General features: G+C 53.3%; 13 protein-coding genes across 13 annotated transcripts; 7 read left to right on the top strand and 6 right to left on the bottom strand.

The window, feature by feature from the left end:
* Nucleotides 1-1,813: 1,813 nt before the first annotated feature.
* LMH87_001772 (uncharacterized protein) lies at nt 1,814-4,542 on the top strand (the record flags this gene model as incomplete). Its single annotated transcript, XM_056193104.1, has 3 exons — nt 1,814-3,641; nt 3,699-4,306; nt 4,357-4,542. The coding sequence occupies 3 exons, from the start codon at nt 1,814-1,816 to the stop codon at nt 4,540-4,542; spliced, it is 2,622 nt and encodes an 873-aa protein (XP_056050175.1).
* A 643-nt stretch (nt 4,543-5,185) lies between these two features.
* LMH87_001771 (uncharacterized protein) lies at nt 5,186-6,367 on the top strand (the record flags this gene model as incomplete). Its single annotated transcript, XM_056193103.1, has 2 exons — nt 5,186-5,611; nt 5,813-6,367. 2 exons carry the CDS (start codon nt 5,186-5,188, stop codon nt 6,365-6,367), a joined length of 981 nt encoding a protein of 326 aa, XP_056050174.1.
* A 1,024-nt stretch (nt 6,368-7,391) lies between these two features.
* LMH87_001770 (uncharacterized protein) lies at nt 7,392-8,030 on the top strand (the record flags this gene model as incomplete). Its single annotated transcript, XM_056193102.1, has 3 exons — nt 7,392-7,541; nt 7,611-7,760; nt 7,857-8,030. 3 exons carry the CDS (start codon nt 7,392-7,394, stop codon nt 8,028-8,030), a joined length of 474 nt encoding a protein of 157 aa, XP_056050173.1.
* Nucleotides 8,031-8,778: 748 nt separating this feature from the next.
* LMH87_001769 (uncharacterized protein) lies at nt 8,779-9,357 on the bottom strand (the record flags this gene model as incomplete). Its single annotated transcript, XM_056193101.1, has 1 exon — nt 8,779-9,357. The coding sequence occupies one exon, from the start codon at nt 9,355-9,357 to the stop codon at nt 8,779-8,781; it is 579 nt and encodes a 192-aa protein (XP_056050172.1).
* Nucleotides 9,358-10,611: 1,254 nt separating this feature from the next.
* LMH87_001768 (uncharacterized protein) lies at nt 10,612-11,155 on the top strand (the record flags this gene model as incomplete). Its single annotated transcript, XM_056193100.1, has 2 exons — nt 10,612-10,869; nt 10,949-11,155. 2 exons carry the CDS (start codon nt 10,612-10,614, stop codon nt 11,153-11,155), a joined length of 465 nt encoding a protein of 154 aa, XP_056050171.1.
* A 668-nt stretch (nt 11,156-11,823) lies between these two features.
* On the top strand, nt 11,824-12,182 carry LMH87_001767 (uncharacterized protein; the record flags this gene model as incomplete). The annotated part of the gene is made up of 2 exons (XM_056193099.1): nt 11,824-12,039; nt 12,111-12,182. The coding sequence occupies 2 exons, from the start codon at nt 11,824-11,826 to the stop codon at nt 12,180-12,182; spliced, it is 288 nt and encodes a 95-aa protein (XP_056050170.1).
* Nucleotides 12,183-13,169: 987 nt separating this feature from the next.
* On the top strand, nt 13,170-13,955 carry LMH87_001766 (uncharacterized protein; the record flags this gene model as incomplete). Its single annotated transcript, XM_056193098.1, has 1 exon — nt 13,170-13,955. One exon carries the CDS (start codon nt 13,170-13,172, stop codon nt 13,953-13,955), a length of 786 nt encoding a protein of 261 aa, XP_056050169.1.
* Nucleotides 13,956-15,680: 1,725 nt separating this feature from the next.
* On the top strand, nt 15,681-16,886 carry LMH87_001765 (uncharacterized protein; the record flags this gene model as incomplete). The annotated part of the gene is made up of 3 exons (XM_056193097.1): nt 15,681-15,888; nt 16,038-16,170; nt 16,229-16,886. The coding sequence occupies 3 exons, from the start codon at nt 15,681-15,683 to the stop codon at nt 16,884-16,886; spliced, it is 999 nt and encodes a 332-aa protein (XP_056050168.1).
* Nucleotides 16,887-17,353: 467 nt separating this feature from the next.
* Nucleotides 17,354-18,532, bottom strand: LMH87_001764 (uncharacterized protein; the record flags this gene model as incomplete). Its single annotated transcript, XM_056193096.1, has 1 exon — nt 17,354-18,532. The coding sequence occupies one exon, from the start codon at nt 18,530-18,532 to the stop codon at nt 17,354-17,356; it is 1,179 nt and encodes a 392-aa protein (XP_056050167.1).
* A 662-nt stretch (nt 18,533-19,194) lies between these two features.
* On the bottom strand, nt 19,195-20,307 carry LMH87_001763 (uncharacterized protein; the record flags this gene model as incomplete). Its single annotated transcript, XM_056193095.1, has 3 exons — nt 19,195-19,477; nt 19,538-19,787; nt 20,025-20,307. The coding sequence occupies 3 exons, from the start codon at nt 20,305-20,307 to the stop codon at nt 19,195-19,197; spliced, it is 816 nt and encodes a 271-aa protein (XP_056050166.1).
* Nucleotides 20,308-21,057: 750 nt separating this feature from the next.
* LMH87_001762 (uncharacterized protein) lies at nt 21,058-21,918 on the bottom strand (the record flags this gene model as incomplete). The annotated part of the gene is made up of 1 exon (XM_056193093.1): nt 21,058-21,918. The coding sequence occupies one exon, from the start codon at nt 21,916-21,918 to the stop codon at nt 21,058-21,060; it is 861 nt and encodes a 286-aa protein (XP_056050165.1).
* A 1,507-nt stretch (nt 21,919-23,425) lies between these two features.
* Nucleotides 23,426-24,544, bottom strand: LMH87_001761 (uncharacterized protein; the record flags this gene model as incomplete). The annotated part of the gene is made up of 1 exon (XM_056193092.1): nt 23,426-24,544. One exon carries the CDS (start codon nt 24,542-24,544, stop codon nt 23,426-23,428), a length of 1,119 nt encoding a protein of 372 aa, XP_056050164.1.
* Nucleotides 24,545-25,699: 1,155 nt separating this feature from the next.
* On the bottom strand, nt 25,700-26,836 carry LMH87_001760 (uncharacterized protein; the record flags this gene model as incomplete). The annotated part of the gene is made up of 1 exon (XM_056193091.1): nt 25,700-26,836. The coding sequence occupies one exon, from the start codon at nt 26,834-26,836 to the stop codon at nt 25,700-25,702; it is 1,137 nt and encodes a 378-aa protein (XP_056050163.1).
* Between the last annotated feature and the right edge of the window lie 803 nt (nt 26,837-27,639).

Here is a 27,639-nt window from a genome sequence, read left to right as displayed (position 1 = left end):
CAACTCGTTAAGGGTTATGATTTGGTTTTCCAGGATAAATCTCCTGGTAGCCAGCTTCGCTATCCCGATGATTGGCTTCAGAAAAGCCCAATCCAGGTACTCGCAGTGCTGTTCCAGATTAATGGGCAGATTGATTGCATGCGGCAAATTATTTTGCGAAATCGCCGATAGTGAATTGTGCGAAGCTTGTCTAGGGTAATTTGCACACAGAACCCGCAATCTCGGTTGATGCAATACCAGAAAAAAGATAAAATCAAAGGACATAATGCCTGGCATAGACGTTGCTCTGGAATTGATGCCGATTACCTTTAATTGTTATCGACCGCCCTTTGGGCAGTGCTCATCTGCCAAGACTCGAGTGCAAAACGCGGGCGCATACGTGCAAGGAAATCACCGCGCTCCTCCATGTAGCAGAAGACCAACTCATGATTTTTGGACAATAGTGGTGAGGCACAAGCAGAGAAAGATACAGCGAGGAAATTAGCGGCTAACAACAGTATAAATTGTCCGTTGCTGCCGTTGTATCCGCGGCAGACCAACACAGCGGTTTGCCCAGCAGTTTCTCTTTCCGCAGCTCGTTCAGATATGCTGTACATCTGCCACATTAATCATGGCTGGCATTATTCCATATTGAACTGCAGCAGGTAATTTGTGTAAAGATTCATGCCAGTTGGCTACCTCAACAGTCAAAAGCGGCGGGCAGACGGTAGCCTCGCATTGCATTAGCGTGCAGCAATAGCAGGCGCCCAAGTATCACAAGCGCCTTTTTCCGTTGAAATTTTACAGTGGCAAGTAGAAACGTATCAGAACTCACATTCCTTCTCGACCGTGACACAAAAGTGTCGATTCCTGGATCAGCCACTTTTCACACCGGTCGCGGCACTTGTCCCGCGTCGCACCGTATCGTCTGCGGACCAAGTCAGCAAAGCAGAAGAGACGACGAAAAGAGCGCCGGCACAAGCCTGCAGGCTGCATGTTTCATGCAGTGGCAAACTCTGACCCTTGATTTCATTTTTCAAAGACCAGTCTGTGTGGCAGTCTGATGGGCGGCCTTCCGATGAGGGTGAAATTCTAGGGAGAAGATGGCTGCAATTCTCCTTGTCTCCTGACGGACGGACGAGCACATGCCATTGCCACCATGTATAACGATGTGGGTGCAGAATTAAGGTGGTGAAATTTGAATCGAGATGGAAGGAGAAAGCAGAAACCTGGCACGCTGATGATAAAAGGAATAGCCTGCTGAGCAAGCCAATTTCATTGGCACGTTCCGCAGCCACCCATCCATAATTATCCTTGCAAGGCACCCTCACAGCCAGCCTGGGACCCTCGTCTGTGAGTGAGGATGACAGCAGCGTTGTGGCATGGGTCTCGTCGAGTAAAACGGTCGCCGGAATTGGGCAACACGGCTGGGCTGCCTTGTGCCTTTTGTGCGGTGCCACGCAAGCCATGCCGTGGACTCGGGATATTATTTTTTCTGTGAGCTCGAAACGAGTCTATGGTCAATAACTGCCAATGTAACATGTGCCTGCGCATGAGCCTACATTCCTCGTTACTTCTTTATACTTGCTCAATGCAGCTAAGCTGCATGGCTGGTATTACGCGGCTGCCTGGATAGTGTGTAGCCGAGCCAGCTGAGTCGTGAGTTGTTTGTTTCAAGTCGTCGGCCCAACGTTTCGTCTGGTTGTATTTCGGACGTTTAAACCTTGTCTTGTTTCCTCATTTCGCATTTCTTTCTCTTGCTTGGTTCATATCCTTTTTGCAGGCGCCCGCATGCCATTGATTCCGCAGCCAGGCTCCTTCCTGGTGTCTCGGGATGCCGTCCGGGTTGACCTCTCTCCTCAAGTCGAAGCTGTCGCTACGGCGGCGAAGCTCAACGGCGTCCGGCAACTCGACTAGTCCGTCGAAAAGCCAGCTGATTGAGCACGAGGCGGGCGCGGCATCAAAAGGATCGGCTTCGAAGCAGGCGCGGCAGCAGCAGCAAAGCCTACCACAGAGTCAGTCACAAGCAGCTCGACAACGGCCCACGAGCCAGGTCGAGAGCACCAGCAGCCAAGCAACAGATGCAACCACGACGACGACTTCAAGCTCACCCAGCTACCAGTACACACCCTCACCACCTCCACCATCAACAATCAAGGATGGCACACATGCGTTGTCAAGGCCCCGCCCCAAGTCGACACTGGGCTTGATGTCTGTTGGAACCGGGGCTGACAGTGCCAAATTTGCTGCGGAAGGACCAGACGGCGCTGGGGCTGTCGCTAGCGGAGCTGCCTTGGCCACTGGAAGCAGCGCTGTACCCATTGCACGGCCCGCTGAAAACGCCAAATTGGAAGTTAAAGCTCCAGCGCCTTTGGCACGTCTTCCAGCTGCTTCAGCGCCCCCTTTAGCACCGTCACCCCCTGCGTCCCCCGGCTCGGGCACTCGCTCAGCGCCTGCAGGTCCCTCAGCCGACTGCAGCCCCCCCACCGACGGTCAAGTTCTCCACCACCAACGCCTGGAGCTTCAAGACCGGCTGAAGCACCTCTCCCAGGATCCTCTCTATTACGATCCCGCGTTGCTTCCGTCACCATCTGCCCGCGACAAGAACAATCCGGGCACCTCTGTCCCCGCCTCGACGCTTCACAGCATATTCGAAAACTTCAGCACCGAACCAATTCGCAAGCTGCGGCCTCCCGAGAGCTCTCCTGGCGAGCACGGCGACCCATACACTGATCCCCGTGTCCACCCTCTACACGCCCCCATCCGCGGCCTCTCCTCCTCAACTCCCGCAGCAACTGCATCATCACCGCCGCCAGCGCCATCAACCTCGACCCGTAACCGCACCAAGCCATCGTCCGCCGCTGTCGACTTCTCCTCGGAGTTTTTGTCTCGTTCTTCTGCCGCGCCGCGGCGATCCAGTGGCTCCGGCCCTGCTATCCGCCAGGTCAAGACGCCTCGCACAGCGCACTTTGCCCTTGATCCTGCTCCCGAGTTTGGCGTTCCTTCACCGCCCACCATGGTGAACGCGAGGAAGATTTGGGTCAGACGTCCCGATGCGTCGCCCACACTCGTCACTATCTCCGAGGATGACCTCGTCGACGATGTTCGCGATATCATTCTTCGCAAGTACGCCAACTCGCTCGGCAAGACGTTTGATGCCCCCGACTTGCATCTTCGCCTCTACCCTCGCGACCAGAAAGACCGCCTGCTACAACCCGATGAGCACATGTGCCGCACCTTGGAGAACTTCTACCCGGGGGGCCAAACGGTAGACGATGCCATTGTTATTGATATCCCCCGCAGAACGCCCAAGGCTTCGCCACACCCACCCCAGCATGGACATCATGGCCATCAGCAGCATCACATCCCACATACTACCGCCGCGGTATACTACACCGAGGATGGTCGGCCGCTCGAGTCTGGCGAAGGCTATTTCCCTCCCGTCGGAGCTCTGCCCTCGCCGCACATGCAGCTCGTCATGCCACCCGGCGGCGGCCAGCCGCACTCAATTGCCGTCCTAGGGACCGGCCACCTTCCCACGATTCCGTCTCCAGGGGGACTCCGACCCCGCGGCCACCGAGAGGGGTCTGGTCGTCCCCGCCCTGGGCGGACGCACACGTCTTCCTCGACTATGAATGGAAGTCACGGTAGTCACAGCCACGGTATGCAGCAATTCCGTCCGCGGCTAGCACACTCCCGAACTCATTCAAACTCCTCAGATCCTGCGGGCATGCCCCCTGGTACTATTCCCGTGCCGATGCTTTCACCTGGTCGCGAACACATGTACGCTTCCGGCCGCGTTGGCATACCATCACCCCGAGCCCTCGAAAACCGATCCTCTAGCACGCGCCCTAAGCGACGAAAGAACATCGACTTTGCCGGCAGCGGCAACGGTGTGGCGGCGGCGGTACCACCGATTAGCGTACTCATCGTCGAAGACAACCCCATCAATTTGAAGCTGCTCGAGGCCTTTGTCAAGCGACTCAAGGTACGCTGGCAGACAGCCATGAACGGACGAGAAGCTGTCAAAAAGTGGCGGACCGGTGGCTTTCACTTGGTCCTCATGGATATTCAGCTCCCAGTTATGAATGGTCTCGAGGCCACCCGCGAGATTCGCCGACTGGAGCGAGTCAACTCGATTGGCGTCTTTTCGTCGGTGCCCACCACACCCCAAGAGGAGCTCGCGCTCGAGCTGAACGACAAAGACCGTCTCGATAATCTGCATCACTTTAAAGGGCCGGTCATTATTGTGGCACTCACAGCCAGTTCACTTCAAAGTGACAGACACGAAGCTCTTGCCGCCGGCTGCAATGACTTTTTAACAAAGGTGTGTACTAGGCCTTGCCTCCTCTGCTCACACTCATGCTAATTACGTAGCCCGTCAACTTTGTCTGGCTCGAGCGCAAAGTCACAGAATGGGGATGCATGCAGGCCCTCATCGATTACGATGGCTGGCGCGCCTGGAAGGACTTTGCCCTTGCCGAGGAGGAAGCCAACCAAAAGCAGGCTGCTGCCAGGAGCAAGGCTAAGAAATCTCGCTCTTCACTAGCTGCTGACAACTAACTGTACATGCCGTACATGCTGCATGACATGCAGATGGCTACTATTTTCATTGGCTCCAAGAGAACACGAACTTGTACGATCCAGGAAATTTGAGCTATTCTTGTTTGGGGAGATTATTTGGGATCTGGGCACTATCTATTTTCCATTTTTTTAATGTCGGACTCGTAGTCCTGTTTCAGTTTCATGTATATAGCACTTTATACCTTTGTATGCAGCCGGGAACACGGAGCTAGGCGGACACAGCTCCCATTGCTTGCCTTGAAGACACTTTGAAGACGCTTCAACGATTGTCCTCTTCTTTGATAAAATGATATACTATTGACTCAATTGATTCCTTCTTGATGCTCTCTTGTTTTTGTGATTTCTTTTCAATTGTAGTACGTCCTCATTGCCCTCCGTCTGACCAACGCCGCAACGCGTATCCGGAAAATCAAACTGCCGCACGCCGCGCGCCGGCTCCACCCCAACTAAATCTGGCCGAAGCTCAAACCTCAAATTCTCCTTTGCATACACAACTTCTTGTGGGCAGCCGACTACATCAATTGATGGCCCTGCCATGCCCGCATTCGCCTAATTTTTCTTTCCTCTTCCAATACACAACTGCCTTTATTTCTTTCATAGCGTTGTCTTCCGCACCTTCATAATGCCCCCCCGTGTCGGGACCCGCGCGCCGCTGGCCGCCGCCGACGCTCTTCTCCTATCCTCGAGCAGGACCGCCGCTGCGACCAACACATTACAGAAATGCGCCTTCTCTACAACGCAGTGTCGTGAAAAGAGCAGCGCTGCGCGACGGAAAATGTACTCGTGGATCCACAGCCAGAGGGGCCAGGCTCTCGCCAACAACAGCGGCCCCGGGACGCTGACCGGCGAGCCGGACATTCCGTTTCCCAACAATCCGCTGTTTCGCAGCGAACCGGTGGTGAATGACCAGACCAAGCGCTTCATCTACCAGCGCGCTACCCAGGAGGGCGTGGCGCTCAAGGCCATTGCGGCCGAGATGGGCCTGGATGTGCGTCGCGTGGCGGCCATTGTGAGGCTCAAGGAGGCCCAGAAGCAGTGGACCAATTCGGTGAGTTTCTTGCGTTTTGCGTCTTTTCTTCTACTACACCAACACGCTCGCATGATGAAATTACTTTTTATAAATTTTTCGATTAGTCTTGAAGACATCAAAATGGTTACACTTTTACGCCTGACTGCAGCTCCTTCATCCACATTGATCCAACACGCGCACACATTCTTGTTGGACCTTTAATGGCTAACATTCAAATAGGGCAAGAAGCTTGCTACACCATACGCCAAGGCTGTTCAAGGCTTGCTCCCGAAATGGGGCTACTACGCCGGCGAGAAGTCACAAACGCCGTTTGAGCCCGTAAACGACATTCACGTGCACCGTTACACGATGCAGCAGCTGTTTGTGCCCGTCGCCGAGTCGACCGAGTTTACGCGCGAGGACGCCGCCGCGGCGTTCTACGACAACATGCTGTCGGTTGACAAGCGCTCCCCGCAGCGCGGCCTCATCGAAATGGAGCGCAAAAACGTAGCCGACAAGGGCGGCGCCTCGCGCAAGACCAACTGGCGCGCGTTCCAGGAAGCGGAGCGCCAGAGCGAAGACGAGTTTGCGGAACGTCTGGCCAAGGAGCAAGCGGCTGAGGAGGCAGCCACCACGAGGGTCAAGTCGGACCGCTACGAGTTTCGCTTTCGCGAGATGAATGTCGATGACGCGGGTGCCGACGGACGCTCGCCCAAGGGTCTAGGCTGGAGGTATGGTGCGCCGCACATGGATCGCAAGCGCGGCATGATCAAGATTCCCAAGTCGGTGCCGTAATTTGGTGCGGGCGATGTGTGTATTCGTATGTATATAAGAGAGGCTGTCGAGCAGCACATTGTATATTAGACATGTACAACATGAATTATTGGCGGATTTCAGCCTGAACTCAAACGTCTCAGACGCATAAGCAGAGGAAACCGATTGTACAACACGCGCGCCTACAATGGTGGCACTTCCCTCTCGCTCTCAAAAGAACAAGCGTCCTTGTCATTTTTCTGTACGACAACAACGAACGAGCCTCTTCTATTTCACGCAGCCATCAAGCCTACGCTTCCATCATGGTTTGCGGCGGTGTACTTTTGACTTTGGTTCTCCCAAGGGTCTAGGCGGGATACAGCGGCCTCACTCACCTTCTGCGGCGGCATGCCCAATCTGGCAACTCGACGGGAGCTGCTGTGTAGCGCCACTACGGATCTGTTTTACAACGGCGTCGTTTCCAACACAGACATGCACGGACAAGAGTTGTAAATGACTGCCCATACATTCGCACTCGCCCGCTCAACACAGCGTGCAACCCGACGTAGGTTAGCGTCGGGACGAGCCTGAGCCGCACGTTCCAGACCGCCACAGGCCATCTCAGGGCCCCACTGCAGCATCCTTTAGTCCCTGAAAGCTTGGTGTTGGTGCTGTAAGGCTGTCGCAAGGCCACCCAGACAAGGGGGCAGCAGAAACAGACACCACGAGCTGCAAAGTATAGTAAAGGAGAGAAACAAGCAGAATGGAGCAATGATTAGAATAATAAGAAGAAGAGAGAAAAGCAAGTCGGATAAAGAAAGCTGGGAAAGTAAAGAGAAACACGCCATGCCGCCCCCGGCTTAGCGCCTCCTTGACGTCACAAGCCAACTGGACCTTTGCCAATAACAAGGTGAATAAATTCCCTCCCAAAAAATCAAGCTTTCCGGCACAATGCCCAGGCAAATGAGCCCATCCCTCATCAATCGCACCACCCAGGAATAAATTTTCCTCTTCTCACCTTCTTCGTCTCCATCCCATCCGCCGCGCACGACAAGACACCGCAGCCATGCTCAGCCGCCTCAACATCTCCAAGGGCTACCTCGCCTTTGCCGCCGTCTACTTCCTGCTCTTTGTGCTGGGGCTCGCCATCATCGGCCTGTACGCGACCGACGTCCAGCGCTGGCGCGAGGCCCATGTCCACGTCGAGTCGAAATGGGTGCGTTTTTCCTTCTGTCCTGCTTCCCGACTGCCCGGCAAATGCTAACGTTTTCGTTTTTTTCCCCAGGTCTTTGCTGTTGTCGTCGGCTGCCTTTCTAGCATCACCTGCATCGCGTACCTGGTCCCATTTGTGTTTCACGCGCTCGGCTTTATTGCGCCGATCTGGAACCTGGTCCTGTTTATCCTCCACATTACGCTCTTTGGCGTCTTTGCCAAGGTACGTGCTGCCTCGAGCTTTCTCTCGTTTTTGAACGGACGCGACAAGAGGAGAGAAAAAAACCCCGCCAAGATGTTTGCTAACACAATCGCCCAGCTCTTCCTCCATGCCCAAACTGGCGGCGACGGCGCCATCATGCGCATGAAGAATGCCATATGGGTCGACCTCACCGCCGCCTTGCTCTGGCTCCTCGTCACCATCGGCTCCGCGGGCTACTGGTGGAAGCACCGTGACGTCCGTAGCCGCTTCACCGGCCGCGCTCGCGTCTAGGCTCGACTTCAAGGCTGTTTGTTAAGAAGGCGGCCAGCGACGGAGAAGCTGGCCCGCGCTGGCTCGATACCCTCCAAGGCACATCTGTTTCGAGATACCCTCTACTACCCAAGACGATTATGATTTCCATGCGGTGCGGTTCGGCTGTTTTTCTCGGCGATTTTGTCATGATTGAGCGTATATCTATTTACAACTATACAATAATGCTAATTCTTACTTCATTATCTTATGCATGCTGGGCTCTCTCATCCTTTGATCCCTTGTCCTCCCCAGTGTCTAGTCTTCAGGTAATTCAACAACAACTGGAGAGGGAAGAAGCTAAAAGCATCATCTCAAACTCGAACCGCCCCTGCGTCTGCGCTCTGCGCTTCACAATGCTACTCGTTCGGCCTGTCCAGGCCCAACCGAACGCGGCCCCCAAGGCGACCGACTGTAGCAGTGCTATTATTCCATAGTCGACGAGCGACGCCGGCTGCTTAGCGTGCAGCGGCATCGTCTTCTACGGCAGAGGCGTATCTGGATTACATATATCTGGAGGCAAGGTCAGTGAGTCCCCTCGCAGCGTCTCTGGCTCCACGGTTTCCATCGTCCCTAATCCCAGCTTAGCGAAGCCTTCCACTCTGCTGCTGCCCTGGATATACTCCATCACCTCGGCCGCCGACATGGGATACCAGCTCTCCCCCAGCTGCGCCTTCATGTCCGTTCGTTGCTGCCGCGTCCTCGAATCACTCTTGTTGAACGCAGTGCCTTACTCGACATTGTCCAGGTCGGTCACGTCCCTCACCATCAGCGCATACGTCCTGCTGCCCAGCCTTCGCACCGTCCCCAGCGGCACCGGCTGCCAGCCCTCGCAGCCCGCCGGCACAGCGCACCAGGACAAGTCACTCGAGTGCGTCGACCCGGCGCCCTCGCACAGACACACCGAGGTGTGCGGGAACTCGCGCAGCCCCTGGGCGGAGGCGTAGCGAGGCTCCCGGCCCATGGGCATGAAGCCAGTGGCGAACTCGAGCTGGTAGTCGCGCAGCTCGGCGAGGGGCTGTCTCGTGCGTATGGGATGGTAATAGTCCTGTGCGAGAGCCCTTTCGAGGAGGAGCATGTCGCGATGCTGGCGGGAGGATAGGACCGCGGTAACGCTGCGAGCATCGAGGATCAAGTCTTTGGAGCGCCCGAGACGCAGCATCGCGGCGAGAGGCACGTGTACGCCGTCAATGGCGGTTACGACGTAGTATACCCATGCTTCTGTGATATGGAAGCGATCCCGTTGAGCGTTGGTGTTGGCAGGTGTAGCTGATGTGCTGGGCGTCGTTGGCTGCTGTAGCATCTGCATGTCCACGTGGTAGTGACCTCGTGGGGATCGCGGCCGATGTCGTCTTTTATATCTGCAGGGTGGGAAATACAGCAAGATTCACGTGCGGATCAAAAGAGAGAGAGGATAAATCTTATGACAGTGCTTCTGCTACTGAGATTCAACATCCATCTGGCGATGTGTCAGCGCCCACGACAGCCTGGTGAGGGTGCGCCTGCGAATGCGGTTGGCGGGCCGTGCTCAACTTCTGCCCAATAGCGACGGGTATTCATCCTCTGACCCGGGCAATATCAAACGGCAAAGTTGTCAAAAGAAGCTCGTCTTTGGCAAGAGAGTGCAGTCAAGGCTTTAAAAATGGCCCAGCTATGTTCAGGTGCGCAGCTGCGCTGTAGCACTGTGTACAATCTTATGTGACTCTGTCTTGAAACCAATCATGCATTGCGAGAAAGAAAAACAAAATGTGCTAGCTCCGATTGTTGGTTCCTTCTTTCTATTTATTTCCTACTTTCATGTTTCTCGCAAGGCTTTTAGCTCCGTTTCCCCCAGTTCCAGTACAGCCAAACTCAACATCTCTCTCTACTCTGCCTGACCAGCCAGAACGGTCCCTCTTATTGCACACGGCCAGATTTCCAACCTAGGCGCCTGGGCCAAGATTTAGGTTCGTTGCTGTAAGAGCTCGAGAAACAAAATGAGCTGGACTACTTGGATCACCGCGCTAAAGAGCAGCAGTGCCAGCCCAACGCGCGCCTTTATATCAATAGCTGGGCTTTAGCCAAAATTCTAAAGTCTCGTCGTGTCACGCACGCGCTTCAAAATAATTGTTGAGCTGCTAGTAATTATCCCTTTTTCCCTGCGGAGCAAAGTCAAGCGAGGTTGTCATCATGTCGCTGCTACATGCCAGTCCTCATCAAGAGTCTACTTCGTGGGTTAGTGTTGGTTCCCGCTCGTCGCTGCTGCGATGTACACGCGCCACAATCGGCCTTGTTGTTCATCTTGCATCTTCCTTTGCCTTCCAAGTCAATCTCCTCACGTAGCTCGCGTGCCTCATGTTTACAAAATCCCCCTCCAGCCTCCCCGCATATCCTTAGTGGCGTCGTCCGTCTGCGCGCACAAAAGCCAACAGCCTCCCACCCATTCACACTCTCCCTCTTCTCCCCTTTCCACCTCTCTCATTGTTCTTTTCTTTTCTTTCTTTCTTTCTTTCTTCCTTTCGTTTTTGGCTTTTTTAATTCTCTTTGTATCCACAAAAAAATCATCCCACTTTTCCTCTTCAAGATGAAGATCGTGACAGTCATCGCCTTCTTGGCGGCGGCCGGCGCCATCGCCGACAACGAGCCAGAGGTGCCCGGCCGCATTGACCTGGCGCCCAACGCCCTGCCCATGACCATCAAGAGCAAGGGAAAAGGGCGCGCCTCCAAAAAGGACAGCTGCGACAAGTGCATCCTGCGCTGCAACGATCTCGCGGCCGAGATTCACAAGTCCCTGGCGACTGACGCGCTGGATCGCTGCAACAGCAAAGTCTGCGGTCCTTTTGTACGTCCAACTGCCTTTTTTTTTTCATTTCTTTGATTATGAATCGTGTGACTGACCTCTCGGCGGTCCCTCTGCGCAGTGCCCAAAGAAGCGTCTGATGACGAGATCCTCTTGCGTCTCTCGGTTCTGCAAGGCCATCACCGTCGATGTAGACAATGAGACGGACGAGAATGCGACCGCGACAGTCAATGCTGCAACTCCGGTCGTCAAGAATGGAACCGTCAACCTGGCGGCAAGGAAGGACCGAGCGTGGTGGCCCAAGTGCCTGGTACCTCTCTTTTGCTGAGCCGTGCCTGAAGGAACGGCAAGAAGTGCCGCTCCGGGCCTTTGTGTCTTTATTGGCGGCCCCGGTGGTGCCCCGACGAGCTCCCGGAACCCCCCCAGAATACGCATTGCCCCGAGCCCAGCCAGCTCGCCTTGCCGTCGCGCCTAAAATTGCTTTCTCGCGCCTATTTCTCTCTGCTTTCTGGTCGCTTGTGCTGTGAGATTGAACTATACAGCTCTGTAAGGAGGGAGAAGTTGCAGATGGAGATGTTTCTGCTTTATATGTAGACGGTAGTTAATCCATTAATATACATGAGTTGCGCTCTTGAGTTACAAGTTCTCTTTGACAACTACGTTCCGTCTTCTTCTTTCGTGTTATTGCCCTCTACATATGACAGAATGAAGGTGCACAGGCTTATGCTTCGGTCGCGAGCGACTTTGTGCGCCCTAGGGCAGCCCTCTGAAATAAAATTCGTAGCGCGCTTGTCACGAAACCAACCAACACGCCCCTCGCCAAGCTATCTTCTGGGTGCGCCACTACAAGCCGGGTCTTGATAGTATGACGGCTTTTCCAAGCACTAACCGTCTTAGTTTGATTCCTTTTCTGAATTCTTCCCATAGCCATCCTGATCACATTTCATTTGACTCTCGTACACCGCTCCCAAACATCAAACCTTTTGACCGACCAAAATGAAGTCCATCGCCGTCGTCACTCTCTTCTTCGCCGTCGCTCTGGCTCAGCCTCTGGCTTCGAACGGTACCAAGCCCAGCGAATGCCACGGCTGCGGCCACCTCCCCAAGGTCCACGAGTGGCAGAACTTCACCCCAAGATGTCAGGGCTGTCTGGCAATGTGCCACCGCGAACACGACTTTAACGTGTGCGGATTTGCCAGATGCCACCAGATCGTACGCTTCCTTTCCCTTTTTGCTTCTCCCTGCTGAGAACTGGCTGACTTTCGATGTTTTTTTTTCTGCAGTGTACAAATGGTAACAAAGACGAGACTGGTGGCAAACCTCGAGACGATATTCAATTCTCACGATCAAATTAGATGGCGGGCCGTCAGAAGCTGTCTCTGGGCAGTTGGCCACCCCAGCAAAGAACGACATGGCTATAGATTTCAATAGGATTGAACTCGAATAGTCTCTTTGACTATTCGTTCTACTCTACTATTCAGCATTGCAAACGTCGTGATAGTACCCCCGTGTGGGAGTGTTTTGTCTTGCCAAGCGAAGTTGTTGCCTCGCCGGCAGTACGTCCTAAGCGATGCGTCCAAGGTTCTGCCATCTAAGACGTAGAGAAACTCGCGATCGTCTCTTTCGTAGTTCTCTTTCTCAGACCAAGAGTTTTCGCTGTCGGTTTCGGCAAACAAGTAGAACAGATAGTGACAGCCATCGCAAGGCTCACCGGTCAATGGTGTCCCCGGCGGTCATACTGGTCATTACTTAAGTGTTAAATACCTACTATGATACCTTTTGATCATAACATGAGCATTCCTCTTGTCATCAATCTAAGATGGTAACCTTGTGACTTATGCGGAACTACCGACGTGTCGGGACGCGTCTCGTCGTGAACACGTTTCCAGTCTCATGACACGACTCGCTTCATTTATGCGTATTTTGCTTCGGCACCGGCCCTACTGCCTAGAGCCCACTACCAACAAGATTTTCACTCCATGACGCGCGGCTAGCTCATGGAGCGGTCGCGACCCGGATCGCGACTGGGCGGTGCTACCGCCACACAGCACATTGCCAGCTTCCTGTACTGGGAATTGTCCTCGCCTCAGCACAAGCGGCAGAACAGAACTTCCAGTTGCTGGAATATCAGTATACTCACATTTCCCTTCTTTTCATTGACGGTTGCTTGGGAAACTATGTTGTGAAAACTAGCTTGGTTGCTAGACAACAACCACCCCGACTGCAAACACTAATTAACGGAGTCAGTGCCGCTTCTCAAGTGTCACGCTGCCGCCATATCAGCGTGCCGAGAACTGCTCCCTTCATCATCTCCGTCATATTTCATCATCTCCTGGCGGACAATGGAAATTATTGAGTGGTATGAGGCGCGAAAAAGAGTCGGCGGCGACTTTCAAATATTTCTCAAAATTATTGTTTGGCACGATGGGGAAATCTACGTCGGGAAGTGGAGAGACCGGCAGCAGCCACCTGCCGCTTTCGAGCAACTCGAAGACGTCAAAATAATACCGACCAAAGATAGGGGCCCGATTGTTCGGTCGGGTTGGAAAGCTGCCTTGCCAATCAGTGATGGCTGGGTGAAAGAGCCAAAGTGGGAGGATTATCTGAGCCCTGAGCTGGAAGTGCACATGGAGCACGAAATCGAAATGTGCGAGCTGGTGCGACAATCTCCCCATATCAACCTCGCTACATACCGCGGCTGTCTGTTAGGGCATGGCCGAGTTAAAGGGCTGCTTTTCGACAAGTATCAACACACTCTTCTTGAAAAAGTTAACCCTCAAAGGTTGTCTAAGGCGCATTTTGTGCAGGGCGATCGCAGCTTAGTGGACAGGACTATGCGGGGTCGGATGCCGCAATTGAGATCGGCCGTCAGCCACTTACACAAGCTCGGCTATGTGCACAACGACATCACCCCGGCGAATATTATGCTCGATAAAAATGAGAAGCCGGTGCTTATCGATTTTGAGGGGCTGCGTCGGGCGGGCGAGTCGCTGCAGAAGGTGAAGCGGACTATAGGGTGGCACGACGAGACGGTCATGTTGGCGCAGGAGAGCAACGACTGGGATGCGCTCGACGAGATTGAAGTCTGGTTGTTTGGAGAGGCTGGCGATTTAAAATTCGTCGGGTAGCTAGCAGTGCAACCTGACTGGCCGGGATAATCCTGCTTCATGTTACTTGTCAGTTTAGTCAAATATGCCGAGATAGTGTCCATCAATGCGGCTTGACGCAATGCCTGCATGGCGCCAAGTGCCAGGCGCCCTAGCAAGCATCGCCGTCCATCACACTGCAGCAGACTGGTGTTTCATTTGCGATTTTTGTTTGCCTCCCGCCGTAGTGTGCCGATCGCAAAGTCCCGGTAGCAAGATGTCCGGACACTGCAGCAGTGGTTCAGTATTTTAGAGGGTCGTCCGTCCCATGACAAGCGGAGGGTCCGGATGAGCAGCGCAGTCGCACTTCGTCTCACCAGGTGCAAACATGATTCTGTTTCGCCTGGTCCCCGAAACCACGGTGGCCACTCGATGCAGCTGCGGGCGATGCACAAGACACAATGCACGCCATCAGAGGTAGCATCAGGACATCTGGTGGACTGGACAGCGAGGGAAATAGGCGGGCATCTCGTAGGCATGGCTGGATATTACCGTTACACCCAGCGGAGCCCAGGATGTTGTGTGGATGTGCGTGCGGGATGCGGCGTCGACCAGCTGCGCGAGTTGCCTGATGGATGTCTAGTGTGGATGCAAGTCTCGGATGGTTCAGTGCTAGCCAAGCCGCCAAGACGCCAACGAAATCGGTGTGGGTGAGGAGGAGGTGAAGGCAAAGGGGAAGAAGCCATTCGCAGCGACGCGAGTTGACGAACGACGAGGAGAGGGGTCATGGTGGCTTACAGGGGCCTTTGCGGAAGGCCACAGGAGGATCCTTTGCTGTAGGTACCTAGGTAGGTACTGGTAGACGAGTGGTTACTGGTACAGCGGTGCATCCCACTGTCAGGACGACCGACCCCGCCTGCGACGAACCGTTATAGTGGGCAAGTGCCCTGTAAGTATTGGCGCTGCGCCACCAAACGGGGATAATCCTCCGGGCGAGCATCAGCCACTCATCCGCTATCGCCATCGCCACCACCAGCAGCCGCACACTACTCAGTCAGTACCTAACGTTACGCACCGTCCGGCCGTGGGCAGCTGTCGATCTGGTCTGACCATCCTTTGCCAGCTGCCCAGCCATGCCAGCCAGTCGCCCAGCTGCGAGCTGCATGCCCTTGTTTGCAGCTTGAAACCTCCAGTTTTTCGAACCATATTTCCCATCTTTTTCTCTATCGAACTTGTCATTCTTCCATCTGCTCATTTTAGTCTCTCGCCACCATCTTGGTCCCCTAAATCATCTCTCCCATCGCCGCACCATTCATCCTCTGCATTCCACCCCGTGCTCCAGCCACCTGCCCGCCGGTACGAGGCAGTGACGTCTTTACTCACCTACGAGTGGGCTCCGCCATCCCTCGACCCTGCAGATTTGAGCCGCACACCCTGACACAGCCAAGAAGCGACCGGCCAGCCAGCCTGCTGCCAGCCAGCCAGCCAGGGCTTTTTGATTTATTAATCTCCCTGTGCCTCACTTTTTTCCCTCAAGACTTATCTCGCCTGACTCTCTTCTCCTTTCCTTCTCCCATTCTCTTTTGCGATTCCTTTTTTCCCCTTTAAATAAACCGATCGCCTCCCTCTTAGCTCGCCAGTGCCTTCATCAACCCCCGAGATCAAAGAATGCCTGGGCTGTTCCCGCGCTAGGACCATTGTGGTGACGCACCTGTTTACCAGTACTTTCACGCTTGGCGTTCTCCGTCCCCCGTCGTATCCGCCGCCATGTCGTTTGCACGATCCCTCAACAAGGCGCAGGGCTTCCTGTTGCCGTACCGGAGACCAACCTTTGGACGCACCCTTTCAAACTCGTCGGAACTCTCCCTCACGTCGAATAACAGCGCCCGCGATGAAGATGTCGGCGGCGATGCAGTACTCTCAGCGCCAGGCACGCCCGTGCTAGCTCCGATGGAGAATCCATTCTTTGCAAAACGTAAGTCGAACAAGCACCACCAAATACTCGCCCACGCTAGTCACCACCGCCCACGTCATTACGGTGCCAGCCATCACCGTTGCCCTTATCCACCCCAGTTTTCTTGTTTTTCGTCTTCTACATATAAACCCGCTGATAATCCCGTACAGACGGCTCCGAGTCTCCGGCCCTCAAGTCGCCTCGCTCTCGCCCTATCGCCATTGATCTACCAAATTCCAAAAAGTCGGGTGCTTCAGTCTTTACACCCACCGAAACCTTGTCTGCTCGCGGCGACTTACCTGGGTAAGCCATCCATGCGTGTTCACTTACAAGACGCCACGAGGCTAACAACGCGAGACAGTGGCTATTTCCCCATGCACGAGGACCCCAAGTGTCGCATTCATCGCCCACATCCCTTTCACTCCGAAAACCGCCAAAAGAATCCAGAAATTAAATTCGACATGCAAGCCCCGACAGAGTCGTCTGCCTCAGCGGCACCGTCCTGGCAGAGCACTCATACACCCGTATCCTCGTACATGCCCTCAGGGCTCCACGACCATCCCCTGCCGGTCGGCAAATACTACCCATCCAACTACGAAAGACGCACGCGACAGCTGCAAAATCAACGAAATTTTGTCTCAGAGTCCGTCGCGTCATATGCCAAGACGGATGCACAGGGCACCGGCACCACATACAAGGGCAACGATGATGCCCGACAGCGCCTGCAACAGTACCAGCGTGACATGGTCGCACAGGCATCCATGGCGCTGGGTGGCTCTTACAAGCCGAGTATGCTGCCCGGGAATGCGGCGGCCCTAAGGAATCTGCCTGTTCCAGATGCACGACGTCCGGCAACGCCACAACGACCAATTTCCCCGCAGCTACAGCCTTTGGGTAGTCCTGGACCTGTCACACCAATGGACTTGGAGGCCCAAGAAGAATATATCACCAAGGTCCAAGTTGTGGCCGCCGAAAATTTAGCCCCGCCTGTCAACGACTTTGCGCCGCACTCACTTTGAGCTTGCGACTACCGCACCGCATTGAATAGCATTACACACTGCATGATCGGAGTTTGGTTTCTTTAGGGATAGACGCAAAACAATGCGCACATGGATTGGCTGCTTATTATGAAAGCTGGAGTAGATTTAATCACCATGCACTTGGCCCCGCCACGATGCCAGATACCCTCGCTAGATATTTGCTTGAAAAATGCATCATATTTCTTACATTTTCGAGACGTGACTAGTCTTTCTGGCAGTGGCATCTCTGCCTGCCTGAGCAGGCTGCGGAGTAGCAAAACGAATTACACAATTAGAAAGGTGTGGTTTCCGCCCAACGAGAAATGCCAGTACGGCAATTGCAAACTGCTCACCATTGCTATTTGTGATGATTCCTAGCAAGCATACCTATACAGCGATATTATTATAGCAAACTATGACCTCCATCAACTCCTGATGACATGCTCCGTCATGCCCTTGCAATCCCCTTAAGCGACAGGCTCCCACTCCTCCAATTTTGCTTGGATGCTGCTCTTCAACTCGGGCAGGCCGCAGTCCTCTGCAATGCACGTCCAGACCATGGCCCGCTCCTTCGTCATATCGACCCTATGGATCATCTCCCGCGCCACGGCTTCCCTGGTTGCCGCCGCATCCTCACCACCAACATTCTCGTCGTCGTCGCTGCCATCGTCACCCGCCTCGCATATGTACGTGAACCAGCGGTCCCAGTCGTGCAGCCGCACGCGGCCCAGCTTGAGCAGGTACAGGACCACATCCCAGTGTCCATTTTCCATGGCGCACGCAAACGGAGACTGCCCGGTCTTGCCAGCGCAGTTGACACTGGCCGTCGAGTGCTCGCACAGCAGCATCGCGATGTAAGTCAAGCCGTTGGAGCACGCAAACATGAGGGGCGTCTCGCCGTCGCTGTCCAACGGGGTCTTGTTAGGGTCGGCCCTGCCGGTGTCGAGGAGCGCGCGCAGAGCGAGGCTGTTGGCCATCATCACCGCCTCGAACACGGCCGTGGTCCTGCCGTGGCTGCTCTCGTCGACGTCGTCCGTGGCTTTCAGCACCGCGTCGAAGATGCGGCTGTCGTGGCAGCCGTCGCCGTCGTACCCGCCGGACCGCACGGCCATGGCGAGCGGCCCAGCAAAGTCCGGCCCCGCAACGCCGAGGTTGACGTTATTTTCGAGGAGGAAGTCAACCATGTCGGCCTCTTGCGCCATGATGGCGATGATGATGGGCGGGAGGCCACAGCACGCAGCCAGGTTGATGTCGGCGCCGGCGTTCAGGAGCAGCCGCGCCAGGCCTGCGTCGCCCGCGCCGGCGGCGAGGCACATGGGCGTTGTCCAGCGGACCTCGTCGACGTGTTCGGTCGCCCAGCTGCTGCAGTCGTCGTTGTCGTACGGCCAAATGGTGTTGACGTCGGCCCCGGCCGTGATGCATTTGCTCACCGTGCACATGCGCCGCGTGTGGCACTCCCCTGGGCGGGGGCTGCACGCCCAGAGAAAGATGCCAGACATGGGCTCGCGCGAGACACGCTGGTAGAGGTACGGATCCAGAAGGCTGTGGAAGCGCTTGCAGGTACGCAGCAGCCTGTTGATGTCTGCGTTGTCGAGGGCGTGGGCGATGCAGAGCACCACTTCGTTGGGGAACTTGAGGAGCTCCATACTGGACAGTTTGTCCTTTTAGAGAGGGATGAACCAGGTATGCTCAGGCTCGTGTTGATGCGAGAACTGAAGACGACAGGTGCTGATGTGGTTGTGTAAAGTGAAGCTCCGTTTGCATGGAGCTGCCAGCCCAGCAGCACTACAAACAGCGGCGACCCGACGGCACATCCATGTAGTCATGTCAACGAGGTCCAGACCATGGTTTAATACTGAGAAGACTGATTATTGTAGAATTGGAGTAAATGCAGGAGAGATCCAGGGCTAGCTACTAGTTAGGTGCAGAAAGCGTCGCTCGCCCATCCTATGGCAACAACGCCGTGCACTTCGTGATTACGCACGTCACATCAAAGCATGTCGGTTGCAATGCTTGCCCATCGACCTTTTGGTAAGTAACCAGATTTACGAAGCTTTGAATTATACTAGGTCGCATGAAAGGGTCGTGCTTATGCTAGAAGAGAACGGAAGGCACCTTTACGCCTAAATACGAATGCGCCGTTCTCCAACGCTCCTTTTGCTCTCACATCTTGCCGAACCTTTACGCAGCGTAAGAACAATTTCAATAATTTTCTTGTTTGATCTTGGATAGCTATCCACAGCGCGTCAGCTTCGTTTGTTCGCCACTCATAGATATGTAAGTAGCAACAGTTCCTCCCTGCAGTGAGTTACTGCCTCCATTTCCACTCCGCAAGCTTTGCGCCGATAATCTTCTGAAGCTGCGGGCGCCGATATTGTAGTGCCGCCATTTTCCATCGAGAGGCCATACTTTTCGTCATTTTTGCCCTCCGAATTAGTTCCTCGGCGACTCCCAGTGCTCCGACCCTGCCGTCGCGACAGAGACTCTTGAAGTAACGTCCCCACAGCCCTTGCTGCAGGCGCCCCGATCTGATGAGGCACAAAGCAACATCCCAATGAGCACCATCGATAGCCGTTTGGATTGGTGAAGCGCTAGCGACATCAAAGAAATTAATGTTTGTTCTCTTGTCATTGCATAGGAGCTCGACACACTTCAGCTTGCCACGTTCACAGGCTCTGACGAGAGCGGTACGGGCCAAAGTTCTCACACACACTCTGTTCGGATCAAGCTTGTCAGATCGAAGGATCATCTCTAGAATTGCCGGTTTGTTGCAAGAAAACTGCCTGGAAGATGGCAGTGATTCTACTGCAAGCCATCTCGTCGGCGTCGTCAACAGCCGAAAGTAACAATGCGAGGATACCCAGATAACCGCGGATAACAGCCTCAGTGAGAGGGCCAGTCCTATATTTCGACGTGACTTGGATATTAGCTTTTTGCTCAATCAGATACTGGACCATTTCGTTGTGAGCCAGTGATATCGCTATAATGATGGGCGAAAAACCACGAGAAAGCTCCAGGTCAATGTTGGCTCCGGCTTCCACCAAGAGCTGGGCCATTGGCGTGTCATCTCTGGTAGTTGCAAGTAGAATCGGCGATATGCGTTCAGGGGGAGGATAAGAAGTTAGGGGAAACTCTAACTCATAAAGCGCTTGGGCATGGCCCAGGCAATGTTGACATCGGCACCCGCAGCGATAGCGTAGCTGGCTGTTTGATAGTGCCAGCCGGGGCCGCTCCGGTCAGAGTTTTTGCACGCCCAAAAAAGAGAGAAGGCGTTTTTTTCACAGACATCACGCTTGTAGAGGTACTCGTGCAGGAGGCGCGCAAAGCGACGGCAAGAATGTACGAGGTGCTTGATGTCGCATATGTCGAGCCAGACGGCGATTTCGAGAGTTATCTCGTTGGGAAATCGAAGTAGACTCATTTTTCAGGCATATGTAGGGCGGAAATAGTCGCTAGGCGGAGCAAAAGGGCTGTGCATGCGATGATTGCTTGGAACTTAAACCTCTTCAGTACTGCCGAGAAGATTCGCAAATTGGCGGCACGATTGCACGAGTCTCCTGATGTCGCAGGCTTCAAGAGATACGGAAATTGTGCGAGTTATTTTATCCGCAAGTTGGAACGAATTTATCCTGTTCGTTTCCCGTGGAGAGAGAAAAGAAACGTGATTGATCTAGCGCTTCGGAGAAGCGTGGATGGTTCTGAAGTTTTTGAGCGCTGTTGCGAGGTTCAGATTTGCAGTTGGAGGGATGGAGGTGTAATCAATACACTCTTCGTAGATGCTTGGGGGCATGTTGAAGCTTTTGATTGTTTTTGCTGCGAGTTTCACCTTTGTAGCGTTTGCACGGAGCTGCGCACGAGCTGTAGTCGCTGCACGCTTGAGCGTGTGAGAAGGTCATCACAAGCACGGCCGTGAATTGTTTTGTTGGCCTGAGTGAGATTTATTCTGAAAGAAGAAGCTGGTAGTATGAGGATTGTAACAAGACACAGTCCAGGTGAGCAAAGAAGCGTTGGCAGAAGGACGAGTGCCACCAAACAAACCAAGTTACCACCATTCTTTTTTTTAAAACGGCGTATGGAAATTCTCGCTCATGTAAAAATTAGGTAATGCATCAAGGCTAGCTAGCCAATTCAATTATCGCCTAATTTTTTTCTTTTCTTTTTTCTTTTGAAATTATCTTTGAACTGCCTCATTCACAGCAGGCGACTGTCCCGTTGCCCAATTCTTCGCATACGTGTCTCGTCTCCTGTCCAATTCGGGCCGAACCTGAAGCCAGAACAAACACGTTTTCAGATGCCCATACGCCTTGTCGTGCCAGTCCTGCAATCTGTATTCGTTGAACTCTGTGACCCGTATCAGGCGAATCATCCAGTCAAGCCGGCGATCGACGCAGGCCTGTTCAAATGCGAGTTCTGCGTCGTAGGTTGCCCCGCGCTCGTACAGAATGTCGGCAATGTACCAGCGACTATTCCTCACGGCGTAGAAGAAAGGTGTTCGGTAGTTGGGGCCGGCGAGGTTGATGTCGACGCGCCGATCGGCGCACAGGACTCGGACGACGCTGTCGTGGCCTTGACATACGGCGACGGCCAGTGGTGTCTGACCGCGGATGCCGCTGGGACATCGGCTGTCGTCTTCCCTGTTGTGGACCACGTTGGGATCGGAGCGACTTTTCGCTAGGATTAGACGCACCAAGCCTGCGTCGCCGCTATAGATAGCTTGTATTAGGCCATTGACGTCGTCTGCGCCCAAAGGGTCTGTGTATGTCTCGTCGCGCAGTATCGCGCGTATAGATGCCGGACGCTTTTTTCGCACAGCAAGGGTGAGCATTGTGCTGCCAGGAACATTCACAACGCCGTCGCCATAAACCTGCAGAAGATAATAAAGTAGTTCGGCGCAATCCATCCCCAGGGCTGATAGCATGGGCGGATCTTCCCATCGCACAGGCTGAAGTAAGTCTTTCCGATCAGGCTCTCTGCGACGTGCGACAGGCTCACTGAAGTCTGCCTTGGCGGAGCCTATCAGAAGTTTGGCCATCTCAATGTCACCAAGTAATGCCACAATATACAGCGCGTTACCTGTCGAGGATCTCCGACACGGCTCAAACTCTGGCGAATAATTCCCGAAAACTTCCTGCATGTCTGTTGGCCATTCCTCAATGGGGTCAGCGCCAGCCTTGAGTGCATTCCTTGCTGTTCCATACTTTGATAAGCAGCATGCCCAAAATAGCGCCGAAGAACGCTTTTCATCGTACCCCAGGTCAAACTTGTACAAAAAATCGTTCAAAGCCCTGTAACACTAGCGGCTGCTGCAAAAAAGGCTGTTGATGTCGGCTCTGTTGGCTAGCTGGGTGGCAATGTTTAGCAGGACTTTGTCCGGACACTGAGGCAAGAGATTGGGCTTTGCACTGCAAGCCCCAGAGCAGACATTCCCAGTGTCGACAAACTCAACTCTCTGATTCGTCATGTTGCCACAAAAGATTGACAGACGTGGATTTGGACAAAAGAGCCGCAGTGACAACAGGAACGAAGACAGCGAAAGCAAAAGGAAGATTGACACGCCAGACCACATAAAAATGGACAACTGGCAGCCTTGGTGCCACGAGAAGGGCCGGAGGGTTACATCAGACAGACTTTCACAGTCGCACAAGTGACCCAGGCGAGATGCCAGGGGCGGCAAGGCACTTGTTCTGTGCAACGTGAGCAGTCAATCGTTTCCCGTCCGCGGCCTGTCTCAGGCACGGCTCACCAAGGCATTCAATTTCTCACTAGACTTGATTGCCTTCCCCGGACTGCCAGTAACTATGGTCTCGACAACGCCTTTTCTCAGCTAATTAGATGCGCAGCGTATTCACCTCCGCTGCCAACAAAAGAGCAGCTCGGCTTGGTTCCCCGTTGCAATTACGCTACCGCTTTACCAAAAGAGTACTAAAGTAGCAAAAGTAGGCAAAATCAGAAACATCTAATCCAAGTGACAGGGCACCAAAGGATACATTTCAGTAAAGCCTAGCTGCCCAATTCGTGATGTGAATGGCATCAGGCGGAGTGTTCCCGTAATCATGTATACGGACTGCCGGGAGAGGTCAACTGGTCAACAGCGCTTCATCATCCAAGCTGACACTTAGTAAGGTACAAAAGCATAGAATACAGGTGTTGCCAGGTTTTTGCAACATAAATCCTGCTCGTAATTCAGTCGGGGTCGACGACAGCGCCTCGCCTGACGAGTTGAGCGCTGATCCAAGTGCCCGCCAACTGCCCCAATGATCTCGCCGGGACACTGTCAGAGAACTCACACTGTCAACTGAGAACTATTGTTCATTTTAGCTTTGGTGGAAAATGATTAAGAGGATGAAGAAAGGAAGATGAATGAGAGACGCGCTTGGATTTAATTTTCCTGTTAGAGACGCTGACCGCAAGTGTGCCACTGGACACGGACGCAAGCCTCACTACAGCCTCAAACAACCAGCTGCTACTTTGCGAAACCCTGACTACGTATATTGCTCCTTTGGTTGTTTGTTGACAAAAATTCCTTTGCAAAACCGACCCTAACCCGAAGCCTCTTTATCGCGCTGTGTACGAAGGTCAACAGCCAGCTGGTGGTGACCCTTCCTTTCTGCTAGGCCTATCAAAATCTCAATCTGTGGCCCGATCTTGGTCTCAAGCCTAAAAAGAAGATGATAAGCTCTTCTGAGCATGTTGCGTTCGATAAAAAAGAGCATGGCGTTGTAGTGAACACGTTCGGCCTTCTTGGATTGAATCAGGAATTCTGCAGCCGGATACTGGTCATGCATGAGGGCAAAGTAAATGGGAGAAAGCCGACACACATAGCCGTCTACATTAAATCTCAAATCATCGTGAAGAAGCCTCACAATCTCTATATTGGGGAGGCAGCATGCCAATGTAAAAGGTGTTTTGCGCGGCCCAGGTTCGACGTGTCTCGGGGTGTCCGGATCAATGAATTCGCATCTAAGAAGCTCGGCAACAATCTCAGGATTCTGAAATAGGACTGCATTGTGGATTGGCGTTTCCCTTTGCAATTCGGTGGAAGTCCGAGGGCCCACGAGGGGAATAACAAGCTTCACAGCATCGATGGAATTTGTGTCGACAGCCTTGCTCAAGAGACTAGTGTAGACAGTATGGAAATTCGCCAAACGTATATTTGGGTAATTGAAAAGAAGCTTCATCATGTGAAGCTTACCATGAGCTGTGGCAGCATGAATGGGGGGATATCCGGCATTGACGTCGGCGCCGGCGTCCAGCAGCAGCTGAGCCAGTGCTACGTCGCCTGTCGAAGCGGCAATTCCGAGGAGTGTGGGCGGTAGATGATGAAAACTCCCTTCTAAGAGCCGATTATGTCCCATTTCAACCCAAATGTTAACATCAGCGCCGGCCGCAATAGCCTTTCGCGCCACGGCAAATACCACAGTCATGTCCACATCGAAGTCGTATTGCTCGTGAAAGTCTCGCGCGGCGAACAAGGCCCAGCGCAGGGCCCGAGACACTCTGCCCTTCCTTTCTCGACGTTTCAAATCCATCGTGTAGATTCTGTCTGCAAGGAGACTGCGCATCGTGCGATTGGTACGTGCAATGCGGCTGATGGTGGGGATGGTTGCAAAAGAAGTAATCACGATGAAAATCTCGTTGGGGAAGCATTGCCAATCCATCGCGGTGAAACTGGTTTGTAATAATACCTGGATAACCAAGAAAAAAGTCAAGATTGATGGGGATGAGAGAAAATGATTCCAGTGTCGCAAATTTCGCAAGATGGGAAGGAAGCAGGACACGACGGAACTAGAGTACCTGCTCAAACTCATTGCCTGGCGGCCGGAGTGACTACGCAGTCTGGGCTGGCAGCCAAACAAGTCCATGACCTCGAAATCTGAGCAGGCTTTATTTACGGAGTTAAAATGCGAGAAGAAGTGGTAACTACTCGAATGTTTCCATCGCGGATGCCGTGATTGTGGCTGTGCTATGACACAACGCGACAGATCCGTACACCTTTGGCCGCAAGTACCATCTAATCCAGGCTATTATTGACATTAAACGCAAGAGGCTATGTTGCGCTTCACGTCTGATCAAGCGTATTCTCCACATCTGAACAAGTATCGAGTTGGCTGCGAGGGGCCCGCGATGCCGCTGGCAGACAGCGTTCAGAAGCCAAGCTGTCGCTGTGCAGAACGGGGGAGGCTGGAAGTCGTACCAGGTCAATTAAACCCTGATATAAGAATGCATCAGACTATGAAAAGGTCCTGTCTCTTGCTAGTAGATGCCGCATTATCTATTTTCTCGTCTGTTCTCAATTATCCACCGCCTGCCAAATCCAGTACAATATTCCTTCTACATTGTCGCACATTGCAATCTAGGTGCACGTGTTTCGCTTCAATCTGGAGGAGTATACCCAACTGAGTACCGTTGTCTAGATTTTTGAAGTTGTGATAAGCGAGCTGACTGCTTAACTACGGACACTTGTGAAAGGTGCTGGTTTATCTTTTCACGGCATCCTGGCCGATGCTGAAGGAAAGAAGCGCGATGCATAACAGCCTAATACGAGAAAATACTGCAAAGAGTAGCTGAGCTCATTGCTACAGCGTATCAACAAAGGCGACACAACGCCTTCACAGCTCGGTGACCTCTTCTGAGCTCTCCCTGAGCCTCTCTCTAGTGTGCCTAAAATGAGAACCGGGCTAGAAGAAGGACTTGCTCTTATATAAACTATAAACTATCATGCTAGCTATCCTTATCATTGATGTTTGTCTTTTCCGGACAGCAATTCACTCAGGCTATAAGAGCCAGGCACTTCAACTCAAATATAACCTGAGCTATGCAGTGACCAGAGTAAGCCCATATGTTTGGAGAATCTCATTGACAGGCTGGAAGTATGTTGTTCCTCCGCTAGTACAGTCTCCATCGCCTCCCGAGGTGACGCCCTGCGCCTGGGAGCCGGAGAACCAAGAGCCGCCTGAATCACCGGGCTCAGCGCAGACGTCTGTCTGAGTGAGGCCTGTGACACTTCCTTCAGCGTAGTTGACAGTGGCGTCCTTAGCGTTGACAGTGCCGCAGTGCACTCCGGTGGTAGAGCCAGAGCGGCAGATGCTGGCCCCGACGGCAGACTCATCGCTGCCTGATACGGGCAAGCTACCTTGACCATAGCCATCGACGTAGCCTTGGAGGTCTGTTCCACTTACAGTGCTGACATAGCTCATATCAGCACTGCCAGGGAAAACAGAGGCCTCGAAGGTTCCCAAGGTCTCCCCGTTGCTAGTTGTGGCAGAAGAGCCTGGATTTCCACAGTGGCCAGCGGACACAAAACCTGTAGTCACCGAGAAGCCGATAGAGCAGCGGGAGCTGTCGTCTATGTAGTAGGCATCGCCACCCTCGACCGTGGCTATTGTACGTGGCATCGCCTTGACAGTTTGCACCTCAAACTCAGACGCAGCGAGCCCAACCTGTGAGGCCAGTTTCTCAGCATAGGCGTGGCTGTTGACGAGAGCCTTGATGACGAGCTTATTAGCGGCGACATCAATAAAGTATGACGCGATGCCGGAGGGAGAACCCGAAGTCGATTCCATGGTCTTAGATTGGCCAACAAACTTCTTATCAAGGCTGGACTTGGCATTCTCCAGCTTGGATAAGCTATTCGTCATGGTGATAGGCGTGGCGCCAGAAGCAGTCACCACATCGGCCAAGGAATGGTCAGTGATGCCGATGTTGATCGTGTCTGCGCCAATCCAAGCACCGGCGAATGAGTCGCCAACCAAACCGCGTAGCTGCATAATGATATTGTTGGCGTGAAGGTCCCTCGCCACACGAGCAGTGGCCTGCTCGGCGTTCAGCCCGAGGTCGCGTTTCATAGCCTCCAAAATCCGAGGGTGCAGGTTGCTTGTCGCCTGCATTGGCGCACCGTAGGCAACAGGCAGAGAGACTGCCAGGAAGGCGAGAAATTTAGTCAGCTCCATATTGAACACTGTAGAAAATTACGACAAGAATGGAGGGTATGATAAGAGAAACTCCAAGTGAACTGAGCCTGGGATCCGTCTCTAACGTGCCAGACTGGTTACGGGTTTATATAGTTATTCTCAGTTATCCTGGCTCTTAGCCTCTGATATACCCAGGTAAACTATAGTAAAACACGTAGTGCGAGAATTAATAATATATTTGTGTCGCGCAACTAATATTGTTTAATCCTGTACTAAAATTGATCGTGCAACTCCCGCATTGGGCTATCATGACCCGACGCATTGTAACCCCAGCCTATGGCATGGTGTGTAAGCACTCTAAAATAACAGAAGTCCCAATTTTCTCCTTCCTAATCTGCGCCAAATCGACACATTAGATAACCGTAGTATCTATTTATATTAACAGAGTAATCCTCAAGAGGCATCTCAACAGATATCCACCCCCGCGATTCCCCGTCATTTACATAGTAGGTGGCAAGCGTGAGAGATACATTTGGGCGCTCTTTACCTCTTAGTGCGATACCACATGCCCTATGGGGAAGGAAAGGGGACTTTTGGCCGGGACTTCTGTTTATTTAGGGCACATGAAAGCCAAGGAGGACAAGGGATGTTGCATTTCCGCCGACGGGATTAAATGTCCACACAGGTTCTTGTACGGCGTGCAACAGCCACCGCTTAATGTGCATTACGTAGTGAGACTGTCTTCATAGTACTTGGCTCAACACGATGCTGTAGCGATCGCGACGATTCTCGTTACCAAAACTTGCCACGCAGTCAAGCGTAGAGGAACAATGGCACGGCTT

Source organism: Akanthomyces muscarius, chromosome 3 (genome assembly GCF_028009165.1).
Source record: "Akanthomyces muscarius strain Ve6 chromosome 3, whole genome shotgun sequence".
NCBI classification, from domain to species: Eukaryota; Fungi; Ascomycota; class Sordariomycetes; order Hypocreales; family Cordycipitaceae; genus Akanthomyces; species Akanthomyces muscarius.
The sequence above is the reverse complement of the archived record's forward strand: the minus strand, read 5'-3'. Positions and strand labels throughout refer to the sequence as shown.